The sequence below is a fragment of the Anolis carolinensis genome, unplaced genomic scaffold (assembly GCF_035594765.1).
Source record: "Anolis carolinensis isolate JA03-04 unplaced genomic scaffold, rAnoCar3.1.pri scaffold_12, whole genome shotgun sequence".
In the NCBI taxonomy this organism is placed as follows: domain Eukaryota; kingdom Metazoa; phylum Chordata; class Lepidosauria; order Squamata; family Dactyloidae; genus Anolis; species Anolis carolinensis.
In genome coordinates, this window is record NW_026943823.1 from 19,918,395 (window position 1) to 19,941,388 (window position 22,994).

The 22,994-nt window shown below is 43.2% G+C and overlaps 2 protein-coding genes across 4 annotated transcripts in view; both read right to left on the bottom strand.

Moving 5' to 3' along the window:
• radx (RPA1 related single stranded DNA binding protein, X-linked) overlaps positions 1–22,994 on the bottom strand; it is a 98,717-nt gene that overhangs the window by 41,616 nt on the left and 34,107 nt on the right. Inside the window, exon 15 of one of the 3 annotated variants that reach the window (XM_016998770.2) lies at positions 21,499–22,686. The exons of 1 other annotated variant lie outside the window; for it this stretch is intronic. In XM_016998770.2, coding sequence (XP_016854259.2) covers positions 22,511–22,686 — 176 coding nt within the window. In that variant the 3' untranslated portion in view covers positions 21,499–22,510. Of the gene's footprint in view, positions 1–21,498; positions 22,690–22,994 lie in introns of those variants that run through there. One more of the 3 variants, XM_008123830.3, reaches the window with a different exon arrangement.
• On the bottom strand, positions 20,173–21,343 carry rnf128 (ring finger protein 128). Its single transcript, XM_008123831.3, has one exon. It carries the CDS (start codon positions 20,767–20,769, stop codon positions 20,329–20,331), a length of 441 nt encoding a protein of 146 aa, XP_008122038.3. The 5' UTR covers positions 20,770–21,343; the 3' UTR covers positions 20,173–20,328.

Below are 22,994 nucleotides of genomic sequence, written 5' to 3' on the forward strand. Positions count from 1 at the left end.
TATCTGCCTAGAAGATCAGGGGGCAGAGGACTCTTACAAGTCAAACAAGCAGTCAAAGAAGAAGAACAAGCCCTGGCAGAATATGTAAAGCAAAGTGAAGAACCTGCTTTGACTGAAGTCAAAAATCAGAAACTCCTCAAAGTACAGCAGACAAAAAACCAGTACAAGAAAATCGCACTACAAACTAGAGCTGACAGCTGGCACAACAAAACATTGCATGGAAAGTTCCTTGACAAAATTGAAGGAAAAGCTGATAAGGAGAAGACCTGGCTGTGGCTCACGAATGGGACCCTGAAGAAGGAGACAGAAGGCCTGATCCTTGCAGCCCAGGAGCAAGCCATCAGAACAAAGGCAATTCAGGCCAAGATCGAAAAATCAGCTGATGACCCAAAATGCAGACTGTGCAAGGAAACCGATGAAACCATTGATCATATTCTCAGCTGCTGTAAGAAAATTGCACAGACAGACTACAAACAGAGGCACAACCATGTGTCCCAAATGATTCATTGGAACTTATGCCTCAAGTACCACCTTCCAGCAGCAAAGAACTGGTGGGATCACAAACCTGCAAAAGTATTGGAAAATGAGCACACAAAGATACTGTGGGACTTCCAAATCCAGACTGACAAAGTTCTGGAACACAACACACCAGATTTCACAGTTGTGGAAAAGAAAAAGTTTTGGATCATTGCTGTTGCCATCCCAGGTGACAGTCGCATTGACGAAAAACAACAGGAAAAACTCAGCCGCTATCAGGACCTCAAGATTGAACTCTGGCAGAAACCAGTGCAGGTGGTCCCGGTGGTGATGGGCACATTGGGTGCCGTGCCAAAAGATCTCAGCCGGCATTCGGAAACAATAGACATTGACAAAATTACGATCTGCCAACTGCAAAAGGCCACCCTGCTGGGATCTGTGCGCATCATTAAAAAATACATCACACAGTCCTAGATACTTGGGAAGGGTTCAACTTGTGATTTTGTGATATGAAATCCAGCATGTCTATCTTGTTTGCTGTGTCATAAAATAATAATAATAATAATAATAACAACAACAACAATAATCTGAAAATACATCACAGTCGTAGACACTTGGGAAGTGTTTGACTTGTGATTCAGTGATACAAAATCCAACATATCTATCTTGTTTGCTGTGTCGTACAATAATAATAATAATAATAATAATAATAATAATAATAATAATAATAATAATAATAATATCTGCAAGCATCATCCGAAAATACATCACACAGTCCTAGACACTTGGGAAGTGTTCGACTTGTGATTTTGTGATATGAAATCCAGCATATCTATCTTGTTTGCTGTGTCATAATAAAATAATAATAATAGATCATATCCTCAGCTGCTTTAAGAAAATTGCACAGACAGACTACAAACAGAGGCACAACTATGTGGCCCAAATGATTCATTGGAACTTATGCCTCAAGTACCACCTCCCAGCAGCAAAGAACTGGTGGGATCACAAACCTGCAAAAGTCTTGGAAAATGAGCACGCAAAGATACTGTGGGACTTCCGAATCCAGACTGACAAAGTTCTGGAACACAACACACCAGACGCCAGCCAAAATCCCACCAAAGATGCTTCGACAACAGACAGACAAACCCCATACTTTTACTGAAAGTCTCCAAACAAATGTGACACTGCATAGCTACGAGGAAGCTAGGAAATGTAGCAACAGTGGAATGCCAAAGAAACCGAGATTGTTTAGGAACTGGAGCGTTCAAGAAAATATCCCTCCGGGCAAAATGCTTCATATTGAAGGATTGCGCAAACCAAAACAAGAAGTAAAGGAGAAAGCCATCAGGGAAAAGCACTTCTGCCACAAAAGGTAATAAGGAAAAGCAGATGGGATTCCTGGGGAGATATTAGTTGTGCGTTCAGTACAGGTAAGCCACGTCCAGGGGTCCCCAAACTAAGGCCCGGGGGCCGGATGCGGCCCTCCGAGGTCATTTACCTGGCCCCCGCCCTCAGTTTTATAATATAATATATTGTATATACATATAATATTGATAATAATATTATAATGTAATACAATATAACACTAATAATAATACCGTATAATAATATTAATTATACATTCTATATTACATATAATATTACTAATAATATTACAGTATAGTGGTATAGTTCAATAATGTAATATATAATGCTAATATTGTGCTATGCTAATAATATAATATATTGTATGTACATATAATTTGTAAGCCACTCTGAGTCCCCTTTGGGGTGAGAAGGGTGTGATACAAATGTAGTAAATAAATGCAGTAAATAAATAAATACATTTTAGACTTAGACTCGCCCAAAGTCTGAAATGACTTGAAGGCACACAACAACAATAACAACAACAACAACAACCCTAATTAACTTGACTATCTCATTGGCCAGAAGCAGGAGCACACTTCCCATTGAAATCCTGATAAATGTATGTTGGTTAAAATTATTTTTATTTTTAAATATTGTATTGTTCTTTCATTGTTGTTGTTGTTGTTGTTATTTTTGCACTACAAATAAGACATGTGCAGTGTGCATCGGAATTTGTTTTTTGTTTTTCAAATGATAATCCGGCCCCTCAACAGTCTGAAGGATTGTGGACTGGCCCTCGGCTTAAAAAGTTTGAGGACCCCTGGCCATGTCTATGCCGTTTTTTCCTTGCTGTTTTCTTGCGTGATCCACATACCTTACAATGTCCTCTTGGGGGCAGTATTGTTACAGGATGGAAAATTCAAAACAAGAAGGAATAATTTTGCCTGCCAACTTTTTTTTGACTTTTATACATTTGTGGAGCAGATCTTAGATATGCTTGACTTATTTTCTCCCCTTTCTCTGAAGAGGAGGTGCAAGCCCGCAGATTCTCTTCTGCCAGAATGCTGGGCAAGCGTGCCGTCCAATGTTCTTTAATTCCCAGTCCACATCAAGCCCTAGCCAAAAGGCATCCTCACAAATTCTCCATCAGGACTGGCCTTGCGTGTCTGTGCACATAACAGCAGAAAGAGACTGGACCACAACCACAAAAAAAAAAAAATGAAGTATAAAGCATAAATTGGAACGCCGGTGGCAAAGTGTGTTAAAGCACTGAGCTGCTGAACTTTCAAACCGAAAAGTCCCAGGTTCAAATCTCGGGAGCGGAATGTGCGCCCGCTGTTAGCTCCAGCTCCTGCTAACCTAGCAGTTTGAAAACATGCAAATTTATTTATTTATTTATTACAATATTTATATCCCGCCCTTCTCACCCAACAGGGGACTCGGGGCGGCTTACAATAAAACGCATATATAAAAATTATACAGTGCAATATAAATCAGTTAAAAAATTATTAACTTACATCAGTATTCATAAAACACATTATAAAATACAGGTAGGCATGTTTACAACAAAAAAAACCTGGGTCTGTCGACTGAGTTCAACGTACATGATAATAATTAACGCTGCCAATTATTATTAAAAAGCCTGGCCCCATAACCAAGTTTTGACCTTCCTACGGAAGGATGTGAGTAGATCAATAGGTACTGCTCCGGTGGGAAGGTAATGGTGCGCCATGCAGTCATGCCAGCCACATGACCTTGGAGGTGTCTATGGACAACGCCGGCTCTTCGGCTTAGAAATGGAGATGAGCACCAACCCCCAGAGTCGGACACGACTGTACTTAACGTCAGGGGAAACTTTTACCTTAAAGTAGAGTTGTGCATATTTTAGTTTTGCAAAACGGGTTCCGGCTGATTGGCTCTTTCGGACAGCGATAACAGCACAGGCTCGTCGCCATTGTTTTCACAGCCACAACAGACAACGTGGCTGCCGAAAATGACTGCTTTCTGTTTCTTTCGGCTACACACGAAGCGCAAAGAGGCAGCCGTGCACCTGTGAGCCATGACTGTTGGGCCAATCAGAACAGAAGAAAGCCGTGACGTGTCTTTCAGCCAAGCTGAACTTCCATTGGGTTGTTGTATGTTTTCCGGGCTGTATGGCCATGTTCTAGAAGTATTCTCTCCTGACGTTTCGCACACATCTATGGCAGGCATCCTCAGAGGTTGTGAGGTTGTTACCTCACAACCTCTGAGGATGCCTGCCATAGATGTGGGCGAAACGTCAGGAGAGAATACTTCTAGAACATGGCTATACAGCCCGGAAAACATACAACAACCCTGTGATTCTGTTCATGAAAGCCTTCAACAACACATTAACTTCCATTTTTCTATTGTGAGCAGGCTTCTGAGAGAGACAGATCAGTGGTCTAAATTCTCAGTGCTGTTGCAGCTCTGCATGACTTTGCTTGCCTTTTGACTCAAATATCAATAAATAAGCTGTTTATTTTCAACACACTTAAGAAACTGCTATCAATGGTGCCCTTCTCATGAGGCAAGCTTCAAATGTGGGGTAGAGGACGTATCTTAGCATTGATAAAGCCAGTAATTTATAACTGCAATGCCAGAAATACAGCTTAATGGTGTAATGTTAGAAAATGTTGACCATTTCCGCTCCCTTGGCAGCCACCTCTCCAAAAAAGTCAACACTGACGCTGAAATACAACACCGCCTGAGCTCTGCGAGTGCAGCATTTCTCCGAATGAAGCAGAGAATTGTCGCCAATGGTTGAAAATTTTCGGGGGTTTTTTGGATGTGAGACAAAAATCCCATTTGGATAGGGTCCCATTTTTGGAAGCTGAAAACAAAAATGAAAGTGGAGCAGAACGAATGAAACAAAACAAAACGGACAGCAATTCCATACAGATGCACATCACTACCAGGTATTCCTTTTTAAAGCCTGAACCCAGCCGGCTTGAGGCTTGAAGCAGCTTAGGAAATAAGGGTGAGTGAAGCAGAAATAGCCAGGTCTCCCTTTCTAAAGCCTGAACCCTGAGATGGGTTCTTGGAGGCTCATAGAAGGAGATACGTTCGGACAGGTAAGATGGACCAGAACCGTTTAGGGCTTTGTAGGTCAAGACCAGCACTTTGAATTGGGCTCAGTAGCATATCGGCAGCCAGTGGAGCTGGCATAACAAATAATAATAATAACTTTATTTATACCCTGCCACCACCTCCCCGCAGGGACTCGGGGCGGCTTACAATGAGAATATAACAACAACATAGCATATAATACACACAATAATAATAATAATAATAATAATAATAATAATAATAATAATAATAATAATAATAATTTTATTCTTATATCCCGCCCCATCTCCCCGGAGGGACTCGGGGCGGCTTACCATGGGGCCATGCCCAGACATGACAGCACAAATCAGATAAAACATTAAACCGAGCAGTAAAACTTCAACATGATTTAAAAACAGTCATAAAAGTCAATATACACAATAATATTAAAATCCCGATTTGGGTCAAAAGATCCAGGCCAAGGTGCAAAGCAATATCAAGTTATCAGGGAGGGATAATTATACAGCAGGTGTAATACTTAAAGTGCTGAATTGTGATGAACCATGGGCCTTGTAGTCCTGCTCAGGACATTGTAATCCCTGATGAAGATGAAAACTTGGGTTTTTTACCTTCCCAGTCTGAACTGGATTCCTCTCAGCCAGATCCTTCCCAGGCAGATCTGGAAACCTTGCACCTGCAAGAAAGTTGTGCCCCAGAAGTATGTCAAACAACCCCAGAGCCTACTTCTCCCGTGTTCTTGCGCCGGGAGTTTTGTAAACAACAGAGAAGTTTGGATTCAGCTTCGCGCAGGAGTGCGAGGATAGCAGCTAAGAATGTTGCCAATTAACATTGGTTCTCGTGAGAATCTTTAAGGAGTTTAACATCTGGTCTCAGAGTTTAGCTTTCGTTTCTGATTCCCAGAGAACCGCTTTGGTGAGAAAGTTGGACTCTATATAGGTGTTTTGCCCGCGTAGCAACTTCGCGGAGTCAATTCGTCAGCCTACGGAGCGAGTTGTGTCTGGACAGCGCGCTCCGATTCAAGCCTCGCTTCAGCTCAAGCCTTGCCTTGCTATCCAGCCTTCGCCTTGTTTCCCAGCCTTTGTTTACCGACGGACTTTGCCTTGTTTCCCAGGACTAATCCTTGCCTTGTTTCACGGATTTTACCAAGTTATTCCACGGACCTTGTTCTTGTTCTTAGTTACCTTGTTCCACGTTCAAGCCTTGTTTCAAGTATCAAGTTATTTCCTAGCCACGCTCAAGTTTTATGGACTAAGGACCTTGTCATCTCCCCTCACTTTGCTTGGCAAAGTGAGTGTTTCGGTTATTGGATTACAACTTTGGACCTTAATATTTCTTATTGGACATTGCTTTTTTGGACTAATTCTGACCTTTCCTGAAGGGTCTAATTCTGGACTATTTTCTATACTTGTTTTTATTAACTTTATATATTCCTTCAATAAAGATATTAGTTAGATTCTGGCCTCTGTGTATGGTTATTGGTGCCTCTGCCGCCTGGGTCGTGACAGTTTGACTCCGCCACCCATAAGCACCAACTAACCGAGGCCAGGATGTCTACCGGAGCCGCGCCGGCTGGACAGCCGCTCAGCTACACCATCAGCAAGGACGAAGTGGACCGCATCCGTGACAGACTCAACGCGCAGGATGGAGAAATAAAAGGGTTGAGGGAGCGCGGAGTTCGCCTCCCGGCCATGGCGTTGCCTACCAAGTTTTCTGGAGAAGCTGCTAAGGTTCATGTTTTCCGCCGCCAATGTCAAGCTTATCTAGAGGCCCGTGATGCCGAGTTTCCCCAAGAAGACATCAAGGTGGCGTGGGTCTACAGTCTTCTAGACGGACCAGCGGCTAGCTGGGCGACGGCCCTGTTTGATCAAGCCTCCCCCCACCTAAGTTCAGCACAACGCTTCTTGGATCACCTTAAGGAGACCTGGGGAATCGAGGACAATTTGGAGGCAGCCGGTCACAAACTCCGGCGCCTCCTTCAAGGAGACAGACCCATGTCTCAGTACATAGCCGAGTTCCGCGTGCTGGCCCACAACACCGGCTGGAACGATGTAGCCCTCAGAGGACAATTTCGGGAGGGTCTCAACATTGAAATGCTGGAAGAAATCTCCAAGGTGGATCCTCCCCAGACCCTCGAGGCACTCATTGATCAATGTTTACGGGCTGAAGTCATGATTGCCAACAGGAAACAATGGGTTCGAGGCCAGGGCGGTAGAGCCGGGGCAAAACCCCCCGCTCCCGCCAGTGTTCAGCCACGTCCGGTGTGGAGACCCCCGCCGCCAACCCCATACCCCAGAGGAGGCGAGGAGGTGCCGATGCAGTTGGGCAATGTGCGTCCCAGACTAGATGCCGCCGAGAAGGCCCGTCGACAACGCTTGAACCTCTGCTGGTACTGCGGGAACGGGGGCCACTTCGCCAGAGAGTGCCCAGCCAAAGGGAAGCCTGCCGCCCGTCTTGCGGCGGCGTCCTCCACGGAGTCGAAGGCGTCTGAGCCGACTGGCACACAGCCGGCGGGGGAAGCCAACGACCGGGTGTAGAGAGGCTCGCCAACCCGGTCAAAAAATCCATCCAAGAGCCGCCAACCGGGGTCCTGTTCCTTCTCGTGGTCACATTATGGTCAGCAAAAAGGGGACCCGTCATGATCCACGCCATGATAGACTCTGGAGCTACCAACAATTTCATCGATAGAGAGTATGCCGACTCTCTGGGATTACAATATCATGATTTCAAGAATGCCCGTGTGGTGCAAGCCATAGACGGCCGTCCCCTCAAGACGGGCCCCGTAAGCCAGTGGTCGGAACCCACCAGGATGTGGATAAGGGAACATATGGAAGAGATTTCCTTCTTTGTTACCGAGGTTCCCCATTTCCCTGTGATTTTGGGAATTCCATGGCTGACACTCCACGACCCTAACATCTCCTGGTCCAACAGAGAACTGCAGTTTGCTTCACCGTACTGCCAAAACCATTGCCTCGTAGCCAAGGTATGCCATGCCACAGACTCCGAGCCCATCATCACCTTGCCAAAGAAGTACTCCGAGTATTGGGATGTATTCAATGAGAAAGAAGCCGAAAAATTACCCCCACATAGACCTTATGACTGTGCCATTGACTTGGTGGAGGGGGCCCCGATCCCGCGAGGGCATCTCTACTCCCTGACTGAACCAGAGCAAGAAGCTCTCAGGGAATTCTTAGAGACAAACCTTCGCAAGGGGTTCATCAGACCCTCTCAATCCCCAGCCGCCTCCCCAGTGATGTTTGTGAAGAAGAAGTCAGGGGAATTACGCTTGGTGGTGGACTACAGAGCATTGAACAATATCACCAAGCGGAACAGCTATCCCCTGCCCTTAATCTCGGATCTACTGGACCGACTTCGAGGAGCCAAGGTCTACACCAAGCTGGATCTTCGGGGGGCTTATAATCTAGTTCGCATCAGAGAAGGGGACGAGTGGAAGACCGCCTTCCAGACTAAATTCGGATTATTCGAGTCCCGAGTTATGAATTTCGGTTTATGCGGAGCTCCCGCAACGTTCCAGCATTTTGTCAACGATATTTTTCAGGACTATCTAGACAGATTCTTGATAATCTACCTGGACGATTTTTTGGTGTTTTCCAGATCACAATCAGAACATGAGAACCACGTCAAAATGGTGTTGCAACGACTGCGGGATCATGGACTTTATGCCAAGCTAGAAAAATGCGCTTTTGATCTACAAGAGGTAGATTTCCTTGGCTACCGCATCTCGCCTCTAGGGCTTTCCATGGATCCAGCCAAAGTTTCAGCAGTATTGGAATGGCGGGCGCCAACTAACAAGAAAGAGGTGCAGCGTTTCTTGGGGTTCGCGAACTACTACCGCAAGTTCATTCCAGATTTTGCCCGCTGGTCCGACCCCATCACTAGCTGCATCCGTGGAAAGCAGCCTTTCCGCTGGACTGATCAAGCAGAGAAAGGGTTCCAGCAACTGAAGAAACTATTCACCTCCCAGCCAATTCTACAGCACCCAAATCCTGGAACCCCTTTTGTGGTGCAAGCGGACGCCTCTGATGTGGCAATTGGGGCTGTACTCTTACAACCGGTGGGAGATCACCTCCACCCCTGTGCCTTTTATTCTCGTCAACTAACCACACCAGAGAGGAATTACACCATTTGGGAAAAAGAACTACTGGCCATAAAGGCAGCCTTTGAAACTTGGAGACATTGGCTAGAAGGGGCCAAATTCCCCATTGAAGTCCACACTGATCATCGTAATCTAGAACATCTAAGAACTGCCCGCAAACTAAATCAGAGGCAGCAACGTTGGGCTTTATTCTTTGAACGTTTCAACTTCCAGATCCATTATGTGACCCCAGCTCAAACCAAGCAAGCAGACGCCCTGTCACGTAAACCGGAATACGCTGCAGGACGCAAGGAGACCTTTGAATCCCAACTGCTACAACCTGAGAACTTTGCCACGCTCACAGTGGGGAACACCAAATCCAGTCCCATTGGTTCAACTTCCCCTACTCCAGGACCCATCTGTGCTCAAGAAATCAGGGCTAGTCAGCAAGCAGATGCCTGGGCGCAGGACCAACTTCGCCAAGGTCTGCATTTTCCCTTTTCGCTTAAAGATGGGCTGCTCTGCTATAGAAATCATGTTTATATCCCACCCGGACCGGGCAGGGAAAAAGCGCTTCGTCTGTGTCATGACTGCAAACCAGCAGGACACTTCGGACTATTTAAAACCATGCATTTGATCCTAAGAGATTTTTGGTGGCCCAAGATCCGCAAGGATGTGGAAAAATATGTCAACACCTGCCCAGTATGCCAGCGCTCCAAGATACGAAGGGAGAAGCCCTCAGGGCTTTTGCACCCCCTTCCTACCCCATCTCGCCCATGGGAAATAATTTCCGCGGATTTCATCACTGACCTACCACCTTCCTGTGGATTCACCACGATCTTAGTGGTGGTGGACCTATTCACCAAGTTAGCCCATTTCATTCCCTGCGAAGGCCTCCCCACGGCCAAAGAAACTGCGGATCTATTTCTTCAGCATGTTTTCAGACTACATGGATTGCCCAAGAGTTTAGTCACAGACCGTGGATCTCAATTCACCTCTCGTTTTTGGAAGGCACTACAAAAACTACTGGGCATAGACTCTCGCTTATCTTCAGCTCATCATCCCCAAACAGATGGGCAAACGGAGCGCACCAATGCCACTTTGGAGCAGTATCTTCGCTGTTATGTAAACTACCAACAGGACAATTGGGCTTCTCTGTTACCACTGTCTGAGTTTGCCTACAATAATGGAGTTCAAGCTTCTACAAAAGAAACGCCGTTCTTTGCAAACTACGGTTTCCATCCACGTTTCTTTCCCCCTGTCATTGAAACTTCAGAAGTTCCCGCAGCAGAGGATTGGCTGCAGGAACTCACAGCGGTGCAACAACTTTTGCTCCAGCAACTGGACCAAGCCAAGGAGGACTATAAACGCCACGCTGACAAACACCGCCAGCCGGGCCCCGAAATCAAGGTAGGAGATCGGGTTTTTCTGTCCACTCGCTTTCTGCCCTCCCACCGCCCATGCCGGAAGTTAGATGCCCGCTTCATTGGCCCCTATCCAGTGGTGGCGCAATTAAACCCCGTGACTTTCAAACTCCAACTTCCGCGTTCAATGCGCATTCACCCAGTGTTTCACCGTTCCCTGCTCCTTCCGGCGGATGGTGTGCGTCCTGATACAGACCAACCGGCCCCCCCTCCTGTTTTGATGAATGGGGAGGAGGAGTTCGAGGTTGAGGACATTTTGGATTCTCGCTTTCATCGCCGCCGCCTACAATATCTCATTGACTGGGTGGGTTTTGGGCCTGAGGAACGCTCTTGGGAAGACGCCTCCACAGTCCATGCTCCTGATCTAACCCGTCGCTTCCATCTGACCTATCCCACCAAACCGCGACCTCGCGCCTCGGGGAGAGGACCCCAGTTTGGGAGGGGCCCTGAGGAGGGGGATAGTGTGATGAACCATGGGCCTTGTAGTCCTGCTCAGGACATTGTAATCCCTGATGAAGATGAAAACTTGGGTTTTTTACCTTCCCAGTCTGAACTGGATTCCTCTCAGCCAGATCCTTCCCAGGCAGATCTGGAAACCTTGCACCTGCAAGAAAGTTGTGCCCCAGAAGTATGTCAAACAACCCCAGAGCCTACTTCTCCCGTGTTCTTGCGCCGGGAGTTTTGTAAACAACAGAGAAGTTTGGATTCAGCTTCGCGCAGGAGTGCGAGGATAGCAGCTAAGAATGTTGCCAATTAACATTGGTTCTCGTGAGAATCTTTAAGGAGTTTAACATCTGGTCTCAGAGTTTAGCTTTCGTTTCTGATTCCCAGAGAACCGCTTTGGTGAGAAAGTTGGACTCTATATAGGTGTTTTGCCCGCGTAGCAACTTCGCGGAGTCAATTCGTCAGCCTACGGAGCGAGTTGTGTCTGGACAGCGCGCTCCGATTCAAGCCTCGCTTCAGCTCAAGCCTTGCCTTGCTATCCAGCCTTCGCCTTGTTTCCCAGCCTTTGTTTACCGACGGACTTTGCCTTGTTTCCCAGGACTAATCCTTGCCTTGTTTCACGGATTTTACCAAGTTATTCCACGGACCTTGTTCTTGTTCTTAGTTACCTTGTTCCACGTTCAAGCCTTGTTTCAAGTATCAAGTTATTTCCTAGCCACGCTCAAGTTTTATGGACTAAGGACCTTGTCATCTCCCCTCACTTTGCTTGGCAAAGTGAGTGTTTCGGTTATTGGATTACAACTTTGGACCTTAATATTTCTTATTGGACATTGCTTTTTTGGACTAATTCTGACCTTTCCTGAAGGGTCTAATTCTGGACTATTTTCTATACTTGTTTTTATTAACTTTATATATTCCTTCAATAAAGATATTAGTTAGATTCTGGCCTCTGTGTATGGTTATTGGTGCCTCTGCCGCCTGGGTCGTGACATGAATGAATCCTAAAAACAATCCAGAGGGTCTACTGCTTAATGGTAAATAACATGATCCCACAAGGATCAGTCAACGAAGGCCTTCTGGAATAGCCAAGTTTTCAGGCTCAATCAACTAAAACGAGATTTAATAAAAATGCAATACAAGATAAAAACAACATAATAGTTACTTTAAAAACCGGAACATCAAATTGCTCTGCCCAGCAGAGGGTGACTAATAGATCATTCCACCAGGTCCAAGAATAGAATCAAAATGAGTAAAGAAGGAACAAGGGAACAATTTCACTTAAAGTGCTATTGCATGTAGAGTGAGGAGCAAGATAAAGTGCCATTAAGGTTGTAAATTCTAAATACTGCTTAATGCGGGGAGACTACTTTAACTTAATTTATGACACCATCAAACTGCTGATGGCGTGCGAAAAACACGAGGAAGTACTACCATCAATAGGACTCGGTGTCACAGTGGATGGTGAAATGGCAGCTCCCCCTGTGGCCGGAATCGAACATACCCTCATGAAGCTAGAAGCTGGAAAATGTTAAATAGTCTCTGTGTCTGTCTATATGTCTAAGGGCATTGAATGTTTGCCATGTATATGTGCATTGTGATCCACCCTGAGTCCCCTTCGGGGAGAGAAGGGCGGAATATACCGTATATACTCGAGTATAAGTTGACCCAAATATAAGTCAAGGCACCTAATTTTATCACAAAAAAACTGGGAAAACATTGACTCAAGTATAAGCCGAGGGTGGTAAATTTCAGAAATAAAAATAGATACCAATAAAATTACATTAATTGAGGCATCAGTAGGTTCAATGTTTTTCAAGCTCAAATTTAAGATAAGACTGTCCAACTCTGATCAAATCATTATTCTCATCTTCTTCAATGTAATGTGCTTATGTATCCTTTTAATAATAATAGAGTAAAATAATACATGTAATAATAATAATAAATACAGGAAAATAATACAAGTAATAGTAGAGTAAAATAATAAATGCAATAATAATAAGAAGAAGAACAGAGTGAAATAAATGTATTATTAATAATAATAAAAATAGAGTAAAATAAATGTAATCGTAGCAACACTAATAGAGAAAAATAATAAATGTAATAATACCAATAATAATAGAAAAAATAATAAATGTACCATATATTCTCGAGTATAAGCTGACCCAAATATAAGCCAACCAGGACCCTCACCCGAGTATAAGCCGAGGGAGGCTTTTTCAGTCTTAAAAAAGGGCTGAAAAACTAGGCTTATACTTGAGTATATACAGTAAATAATGCAAATAAATAAATAAATTGCACACCCATAGTATAAGGTTCATAGGCAGCAAGCTAGAATTCTCCATCAAAGTCAGAACCATCCAGACCACAGTATTTCTTATGTCTGTGTATGCTTGTGAAAACTATACAGGAAAGCGAAAAGGAAGAAAATCAATTCATTTGAAATATAGCGCCAGAGCTATATTGTACAGATACCATGGATTACCAAAATGATAAACAATCGAGAGCTATGAAACCTGACCTTTCGCCAGGAGCCAAGATGTCTAAAAGTGAGGCCGTCGTACTTTGGACCTATTTATGAGATGATAAGACTCGCTGGAAAAAACCGATAATGCTTGATAAAGCAGAAGGCGGTAAGAGGAAAAAAGATGACGGTGCAACAGATGGATCAAACCAAATCAAGAGGCTCTTGGAGGCCTCTCATTCATAGGGTGGTCCGAAATTGGAGTTAGCATGTTGGGAAATAGCAACAAAGGCAACACAGTACATAAAATGTCAATTCTTTTTCATTCTCTGAGCTGTTAAGTCAGCCAACAGATGCTGGGGTAAAAAAGAGATTATCCACTGCTGTCCCAACACAGCTGGCTGGCCATGAATGTTATCATATCGACAAGCAAAATTAATTATTGGCTGATGAAGCAAGAGTTTCCATCATAGTTTAAGCATTGAGTTATGACTCTAGAGCAGGGGTCCCCAAACTTTTTAAACAGGGGGCCAAGTTCACGATACTTCGGACCGTTGGAGGGCCGGACTATAGTTGGCCACTGAGCAATAATAATAATAATTATTATTATTAAAATTATTATTAATAATAATAATAATAATAACAATAATAAAAAGAGGGTTGGAAGAGACCCTTTGGGCCATTGAGTTCAATCCCCTTCTGCCTTTGTGCACCGAAAGCACAAGCAAAGCACCCCTGACAGATGGCCACCCAGCCTCAATGTTAATTAATAAGAAGAAGAAGAAGAAGAAATCCAGCATGTATATCTTGTTTACTGTGTCATACAATAAATAATAATAATAATAATAATAAAGAGGGTTGGAAGAGACCCCTTGGGCCATTTAGTCCAATCCCCTTCTGCCTTTGTGCAGCAAAAGCACAAGCAAAGCATCCCTGACAGATGGCCACCCAGCCTTAATGTTAATAATAATAATAATAATGATAAAGAGGGTTGGAAGAGACCCCTTGGGCCATTTAGTCCAATCCCCTTCTGCCTTTGTGCACCAAAAGCACAAGCAAAGCATCCCTGACAGATGGCCACCCAGCCTTAATGTTAATAATAATAATAATAATGATAAAGAGGGTTGGAAGAGACCCCTTGGGCCATTTAGTCCAACCCTCTTCTGCCTTTGTGCACCAAAAGCACAAGCAAAGCATCCCTGACAGATGGCCACCCAGCCTCAATGTTAATAATAATAATAATAATAATAATAATAATAATAATAATAATAATAATGAGATTTTGTGATACGAAATCCAGCATATCTATCTTGTTTGCTGTGTCATACAATATAATAAAAATAATAAAAATAATAATACAGTAGAGTCTCACTTATCCAAGCTAAACGAGCCGGCAGAAGCTTGGATAAGCGAATAACTTGGATAATAAGGAGGGATTAAGGAAAAGCCTATTAAACATCAAATTAGGTTATGATTTTACAAATTAAGCACCAAAACTTCATGTTATACAACAAAGTTGACAGAAATAGTAGTTCAATATGCAGTAATGTTATGTTGTAATTACTGTATTTACGAATTTAGCACCAAAATATCATGATATATTGAAAACATTGACTACAAAAATGGCTTGGATTATCCAGAGGCTTGGATAAGCGAGGCTTGGATTAGTGAGACTCTACTGTAATAATAATAATAATAATAATAATAATAATAATAATAATAATAACAACAACAATAATAATAAGGGTTGTAAGAGAGGAAGAGACCCCTTGGGTCATTTAGTCCAACCCCCTTCTGCCCTTGTGCCATGGGGGCCGGATAAATAGCTTTGATGGGCTGCATCCGGCACCCGGGCCTTAGTTTGGGGACCCCTGCTCTAGAGCAAACATGGGCCCTCCCTCTGGGTGTTTTGGACTCCAACTCCCACCATTCCTAACAGCCTCAGGCCCTTTCCTTTTCCCCGTCAGCCGCTTAAGCCTGAGGCTGTTAGGAATGGTGGGAGTTGGAGTCCAAAACACCCGGAGGGAAGGACCAAAGTTATCCCATGCCTGGATTAGACTCTTATTACCTCTTAAACCAGCTTAGCTAGATCAATCAGCCTTTAGCTTTTTATATATATGTACAATATATATATATATACACACACACACACACACACACACACACACACACACACACACACACACAACACATGCATACACATATCGTACATACTCGAGTATAAACCGACCCGAATATAAGCCGAGGCACCTAATTTTACCACAAAAAACCTGGGAAAACATTGACTCCAGTATAAGCCGATAGTGGTAAATTTCAGAAATAAAAATAGATACCAATAAAATTACATTAATTGAGGCATCAGTAGGTTAAATGTTTTTGAATATTTACAGCAAGCTCATTTTTAAGATAAGACTGTCCAACTCTGATCCAATCATTATTCTCATCTTCTTCAATGTAAATGTGCTTATGTATCCTTTTAATAATAATAGAGTAAAATAATACATGTAATAATAATAATAATAATAATAATAATAATAATAATAATAAATAATAATACAGGAAAATCATGCAAGTAATAATAGAGTAAAATAATGAATGCAATAATAATAATAATAATATCAGAGTGAAATAATAAATGCAATAATAATAAGATCAGAGTGAAATAATAAATGTATTAATAATAATAAAAATAGAGTAAAATAAATGTAGTAATAGCAACAATAATAGAGAAAAATAATAAATGTAATAATACCAATAATAATAGAGGAAAATAATAAATGTACCATATATTCTCGAGTATAAGCTGACCCAAATATAAGCCAACCAGGACCCTCACCCGAGTATAAGCCGAGGGGGGCTTTTTCAGTCTTAAAAAAAGGGCTGAAAAACTACAGTATATATATACATTGTGTGTGTGTGTGTATATATATATATATACTAGCTGTGCCCGGCCACGCGTTGCTGTGGCGAAGTATGGTGGTATGGGAAATAAAGTATTGAGGAATTGGTGGTAGTTAAGGTAAAGGGTAAAGGTGTGGAGTCCAGATAATCCAGTTAAAGCAGATAATATAAGATTATAAATGGGTTATCTAGCTGTGTGGAAGGGCCTTGAGTCTACACTGCCATCTAATCCAGTTAAAATCTGATAATTTGTATTTTATAGGCAGTGTGGAAGAGGCCTAAGTGAGGCCTAACTCTGCCTGTCCCCTGGGTGAGTGGGTTGCTAGGAGACCAAGTGGGCAGAGCTTAGCCTTCTAACTGGCAGCAATTGGAAAAAAACAATTATTCCTCTCCCTCTAATTAGGACTTTATTTTTCTTTTCTTTTTGCTGTATCAACCTAGAGGCGTGGATGATGGGTTGTGTTGTCAATTTTCGAGGTTGTGGGGTGTTTAGTTTTGTTGTTTTGGCAGTCGCCAGGATTCCATCACTCTTTTATATATAGAGATTTATAGCACATTAGCACAACCATTTTTGTGTAATAAAAAGGATGCATAAATGATTAATAATGAGTATGAATTGGCTCAGACTCACTCAAGTTAACTAAGCCAAGACAAAATAAAAATAAAAATTAAAGATGTACTTTTTCTAACCAGAATCCACTCGTTTTCACTTGGGAGTTTTAGCTGGGGATCCAAGCTATGAAGTCTCACTTTTTTTTAAATTTAGGGAATTTTAACCGTGTTCTTCAGCCACAAAGCCACTCAGAGCGGCTTACATAATGCTAATTTGCCCTCAGGCTTACATAAGATAAATAAGATGTAATGCATCAGTTGAGACACGCTGCAACTCATTATAAACACTATGGATGACTTCACTTTAACAATTTCATGGCAACTCTTTTCACATTTACATTAGAGTTTCACTTATCCAACATAAACGTGCCGGCAGAGTGTTGGATAAGCAAATATCTTGGATAATAAGGAGGGATTAAGGAAAAGCCTATTAAACATCAAATTAGGTTATGATTTTACAAATTAAGCACCAAAACATCATGTTAGACAACAAATTTGACAGAAAAAGTAGTTCAATACTCAGTAATGCTATGTAGTAGTTACTGTATTTACGAATTTAGCACCAAAATATCATGATGTAAAAACATTGACTACAAAAATGCACTGGATAATCCAGAACATTGGATAAGTGAGACTCTACTGTAGTTATAAATTACTGTGTTTCCTTGATTCTAAGATGCACCCCTTTCCCATATCAACATCTCAAATAAAATGAGGCATGCCTTAGAATCGCAGGTGCTTATCTTATTTTTCGGTTGGTGATACCGAAATTAGTGTGCGCCTTACAATTGATGGCGACTTCAAATCAATTAATCTTTATTATGGTCCAAAAGCCCAATTGGCTCAGCAAAAACAGTGTACTGTACAGCAGATTCATAAACAAATGCAATTCTGGATGCATTTTGGTAAGAACTTTACTTGGAACTGGGCTGATCTACTGGGTAGGTTAGGGCCCCCGGTGGCGCAGCGTGTTAAAGCGCTGAGCTGCTGAACTTGCAGAGCGGAGTGAGCAACTGCTGTTAGCCCCAGCTTCTGCCAACCTAGCAGTTCGAAAACATGCAAATGCGAGTAGATCAATAGGTACCGCTCCGGCGGAAAGGTAATGGCACTCCATGCAGTCATGCCAGTGGCCACATGACCTTGGAGGTGTCTACAGACAACTTCGGCTCTTCGGCTTAAAAATGGAGATGAGCACCAACCCCCAGAATTGGACACGACTGGACTTATCAGGGGAAAATCTTTACCTTTAACTACGTACTGGATAAGTTTCTCAGCAGTGGGTTAAGGGTGGGTCAAAAAGTAATGTCTCAATTGCTCTAACTTTTATTTCTTTCGCAGCTTCTGGACTATCTCTGCATGATATGATAGAGGTAGTAACCTTACTCTACTGATAAAGTCTTTTCTTTTTCCAATTGATTGATTAAAACCATGAATCTGAAGCTTTTAAAAAGTCATTGGATTTCTGGCAAAAGAAAGATGCCAGAAAAGGAACCTCCTTTTGCCTAAGGAAATCCATAATCGCTTGAAGAATGTTTATGATTTGGCCCCTTCTGACTTTGATCTGTTTGGACTTCTGAAAGACAACCAGCAGGGTCTCAAATTCAATGACTTGAATAGCGTTAAAACAACTTTAAAATCATGGGTCACAAAGCAAAACCTTGCATTTTCCCATAATGTTTTTGGTAAAAGGTAAAGGTTTTCCCCTGACGTTAAGTCCAGTCATGTCTGACTCTGGGGGTTGATGCTTATCTCCATTTCTAAGCCAAAGAGCCGGCGTTGTCCATAGACACCTCCATGGTCATGTGGCCACTGGCATGACTGCATGGAGCGCCATTATCTTCCCACCGGAGCGGTACCTATTGATCTACTGACATTGGCATGTTTTCGAACTGCTAGGTTGGCAGGAGCTGGAGCTAACAGCGGCTTCTCACGCCGGTCCTGGGGTTTGAACCTGGGACCTTTCGGTCTGCAAGTTCAGCAGCTCAGCGCTTTAATGCACTTCGCCACCGGGGCATCTTATAACTACTTAATAATGTGTAAAAACTAAAATAAATATAGCATCCCTACTTTGCGGATTTTCACTTATTGCGGGTGGCCCTGGAACCTAACTCCAGCGATAAGTGAGGGAACACTGTACTTCGGATGGGAATCAAAGAAACGTGGTATTGTTCTACACCAAGGGTCCCCAAACTAAGGCCCGGGGGCCGGATGAGGCCCATCAAAGCCATTTATCCGGCCCCCACAGCACAAGGGCAGAAGGGGGATGTGCTAAATGGCCCAATGGTCTCTTCTTCTCTTACAATCCTTATTATTATTATTATTATTTGAAATACAACAAGATGAGTCCACAGCAGACATTCTGCTGGCTGTTGTACTTGATCACACGCCGGACACTTCGCAAGTGCCTAGGACTGTGTGATGCATCGGCGAATAATGCGTGCAGATCCCAGTAAGGTGGCCTTCTGCAGCTGGCAGGTGGTAATTTTGTCAGCGCTGATTGTGTTTAAGTGCAGGCCAAGGCCTTTAGGCACTGCACCCAGTGTGCCGATCACCACTGGGACCACCTTGACTGGCTTGTGCCAGAGTCTTTGTAATTTGATCTTTAAATCCTCAGCTTTTCCAGTTGTTTCTTCTCAATCCTGCTGTCACCTTGGATTGCAACATCGACAATCCATACTTTGTTTTTAACCCGATTGTGAGGTCAGGAGTATTGTGTTCCAAAACCCTGTGTTGTTGTTGTTGTTGTTATTATTATTATTATTATTATTATTAACATTGAGGCCGGGTGGCCATATGTCAGGGATGCTTTGCTTGTGCTTTTGGTGCACAGAGGCAGATGGGGGTTGGACTAAATGGCCCAAGGGGTCTCTTCCAACCCTCTTTATTATTATTATTATTATTATTATTAACATTGAGGCTGAGTGGCCATCTGTCAGGGGCGCTTTGCTTGTGCTTTCAGTGCACAAAGGCAGAAGGGGATTGGACTCAATGGCCCAAAGGGTCTCTTCCAACCCTCTTTATTATTATTATTATTATTATTATTATTATTATTATTATTATTATTATTAACATTGAGGCCGGGTGGCCATATGTCAGGGATGCTTTGCTTGTGCTTTTGGTGCACAGTCAGAAGGGGGTTGGACTAAATGGCCCAAGGGGTCTCTTCCAACCCTCTTTATTATTATTATTATTATTATTATTATTATTATTATTATTATTATTAACATTGAGGCTGGGTGGCCATCTGTCAGGGGTGCTTTGCTTGTGCTTTCAGTGCACAAAGGCAGAAGGGGATTGGACTCAATGGCCCTCTTTATTATTATTAATAATAATAATTATTATTGCTCGGTGGCCAACTATAGTCCGGCCCTCCAACAGTCCGAGGGATCGTGAACTGGCCCCCTGTTTAACACAGATCCAGAGACCAGTTCTAAACAGAAAATAAGTGTTGCTAGGAGCAGCTCGCAGGTTCCGAAGCCTGCTCAAAAACACTTACCGGGGTGTGCCATGGGAACCGTGTAATTGCCATTCATGATCGAGTTGTAGATGACCACGGCTTCGGCGCCCTGGGCGGCCGCACGCTGGATCTTCTCTGTGAAGGTGCAGTTGCCCCTTTCGATCAGCGCGATCCACGGCGACCCCGTGGCGGGAAACCTCGTGTTCCAGAGGCAGGCTTGGAGGCTGGAGGCGTTGGGGGCCACCACGGGTCCGTGAACGCTGGCCACAGGGGAGTGCACCCCGTACAGGCCGCATTCGCACCTCTCGCTCTCCGTGGCATTCTTCAAGGCGTTGACATACAACACGCTCACATTGGCCTTGACGGGAACGGCTTGGCCGGCTCTCAGCACTCCGGCCAGGATCAGGAGACAGACAGCGCTGAGCTTTCTCCCCCAATTCATGGCTGGATTATTGACGCATAACATTTGACGGCATGGAGGTGCCTTCGCTTGCTCTTAGCCTGCCGCCAGGGACTCAGGTGACAATCCCGGGCAGGTAAGCAACACCACTCCTCCCAGGATGATTAGAGTTTTACTGCGTCAGCTCCATTTCAGCTTATCTCGAGGGAATGAAAATGCACCTGACACTAGAGCAACTGTGTGAGAGGACAGCCATGGAACACTCCAGCCTTATATTCTGCTGATCACTTCTCCTTTGCACCACCACACCTTTATTTCTGGTTTTTACGCTACAGCTGTATGGTACAGTAGAGTCTCACTTATCCAAGCTAAACGGGCCGGCAGAAGCTTAGATAAGCGAATATCTTGGATAATGAGGGATTAAGGAAAATCCTATTAAACATCAAATTAGGTTATGATTTTACAAATTAAGTGCCAAACCATCATGTTATACAACAAATTTGACAGAAAAAGCAGTTCAATACGCAGTAATGTTATGTTGTAATTACTGTATTTACGAATTTAGCACCAAAATATCACGATAATTGAAAACATTGACTACAACATTGGCTTGGATAATTCAGAAACTTGGATAAGCGAGGCTTGGATAAGTGAGACTACTGTATACACCTCACTTGCCTAGTTTCCAACAGATCTCATAACCTCTGAAAATGCCTGCCATAGATGTGGGCGAAACGTCAGGAGCGAATGCTTCTGGAACATGGCCAGACAGCCCAGAAAACTCACAGCAACCCATTAATGTATTTTTTTTAATGATACAGAAAAACACATTATAAAATACCCTATTATGTACAACATCTTGAATGCTAACATTTTTTTTTAAAAAAAATGAAATATTTATAAGTTATCAGTGTTGCAGTGCAATGTAAAACACAGGTACGTTGTTCCCAATGCAGCCAATGCAAATACCCCATGTGTACCATGTGCACAGACATGCACACTTCGCTCTTCATTTGTACTGCACGGCAGCTGTATGAAGCCCCTTCTGAAGGCGTTATCTCAAAATTTCCCAGGGATGAGCTAACCACTAGTTGTGCATCAACAGCAGCTTTGCTTCATTTCCATTTATACAGAAGGAGTCAAATGATAATTTCTCGTTTGAATGTTTTGCTTGGAAATGGCCAACTTGCAGGGCAGAGGGACGTTATAAAAAAAACAACGGGTAATATAATTATTCTCACGTTTGGCACAGCAAACAAAAGGGCTGGATAACAAGAAGGGCACCTTTCCCAGTCCAGAATCTTGTTGGCTTCTATAAGAAAATACTGGGAGTCGTTTTCAGCACAAGGAGATTACGATGTAGGTTAAGAAACCTTGCACATTTTCTTCGTTCCTCTCCCAACTCCTTCCATTTGCCAGTGAGAACCTAATTTTGGCAGTTCCTTCTGACAGGCCTCATTTCGCTACAATGATACTTGGAGTCTTCCAGAAAAATCACCCAGAGAATTCACTATTGTGATAAAGGTTTGGGAACATCGTCAAGCTCAGATGCCTACCAATTAAGTATCAGCAGATCTAAGCCAAATTATTTTTTCTCACCTGTGCAAAGATTTATTCACAGAGAGCAGTGCTTGACCTCCCTTATAACCCAACACTCATAGAAAGGTGTCGTGATGGATCGCTTGGCAATGTATCTGCCTAGGCACCAATGTTCAGGGGCTTCCTTTTGCAATATTGCTGGCTAGGTATCCAAGCTTTCCTCAAGCAGTGGCAGGAAAAATATGCCGAGATCCACGTTAATTCCTCTTCACCGTACAGACGTCTGATCATTCTTAAGATCTGTCTGGTTGGTTAGACCATCTTCTGTGATTTTGTACACTTTGTTCAGAAAGACCTCAACTTTATCTTCGCCTAAAGAACAGATATCCAGGATACAGACGACATGTTGTTTCTCCAGGTCAGCACCAGCTTTTACAGCTACATCTACTGGGCAAAAACAGAGAGTGGAATGGGTATCAAAACCTTCTCCTTTCGTTTTATTATATGTCAAGGAAAAGCATTCATGTGAATAGAGTGGAGCAAAAAGGAGGATGAAAGCAGGAGGATGCAAACGAGTGTTGGAATTCAACCCCAGTCCTCAATAAGGTGTAGTTAGTTAGCTTAGTATAGGCTGAGAAAATTCCCTTCCCTCTTGTCTCTTGAATGACAGTCGGAATGGATCTCTTTCTCTCTTCTCTGTTTCTGCTCCCATTCTGATTGGTTATGGGCCGGGCTTTAGCACAGCAAGTTAA

Excerpts from the sequence above, each read along its gene's own strand:
- rnf128 (XM_008123831.3), bottom strand. The coding sequence starts at position 20,769 with ATGTTATGCGTCAATAATCCAGCCATGAATTGGGGGAGAAAGCTCAGC.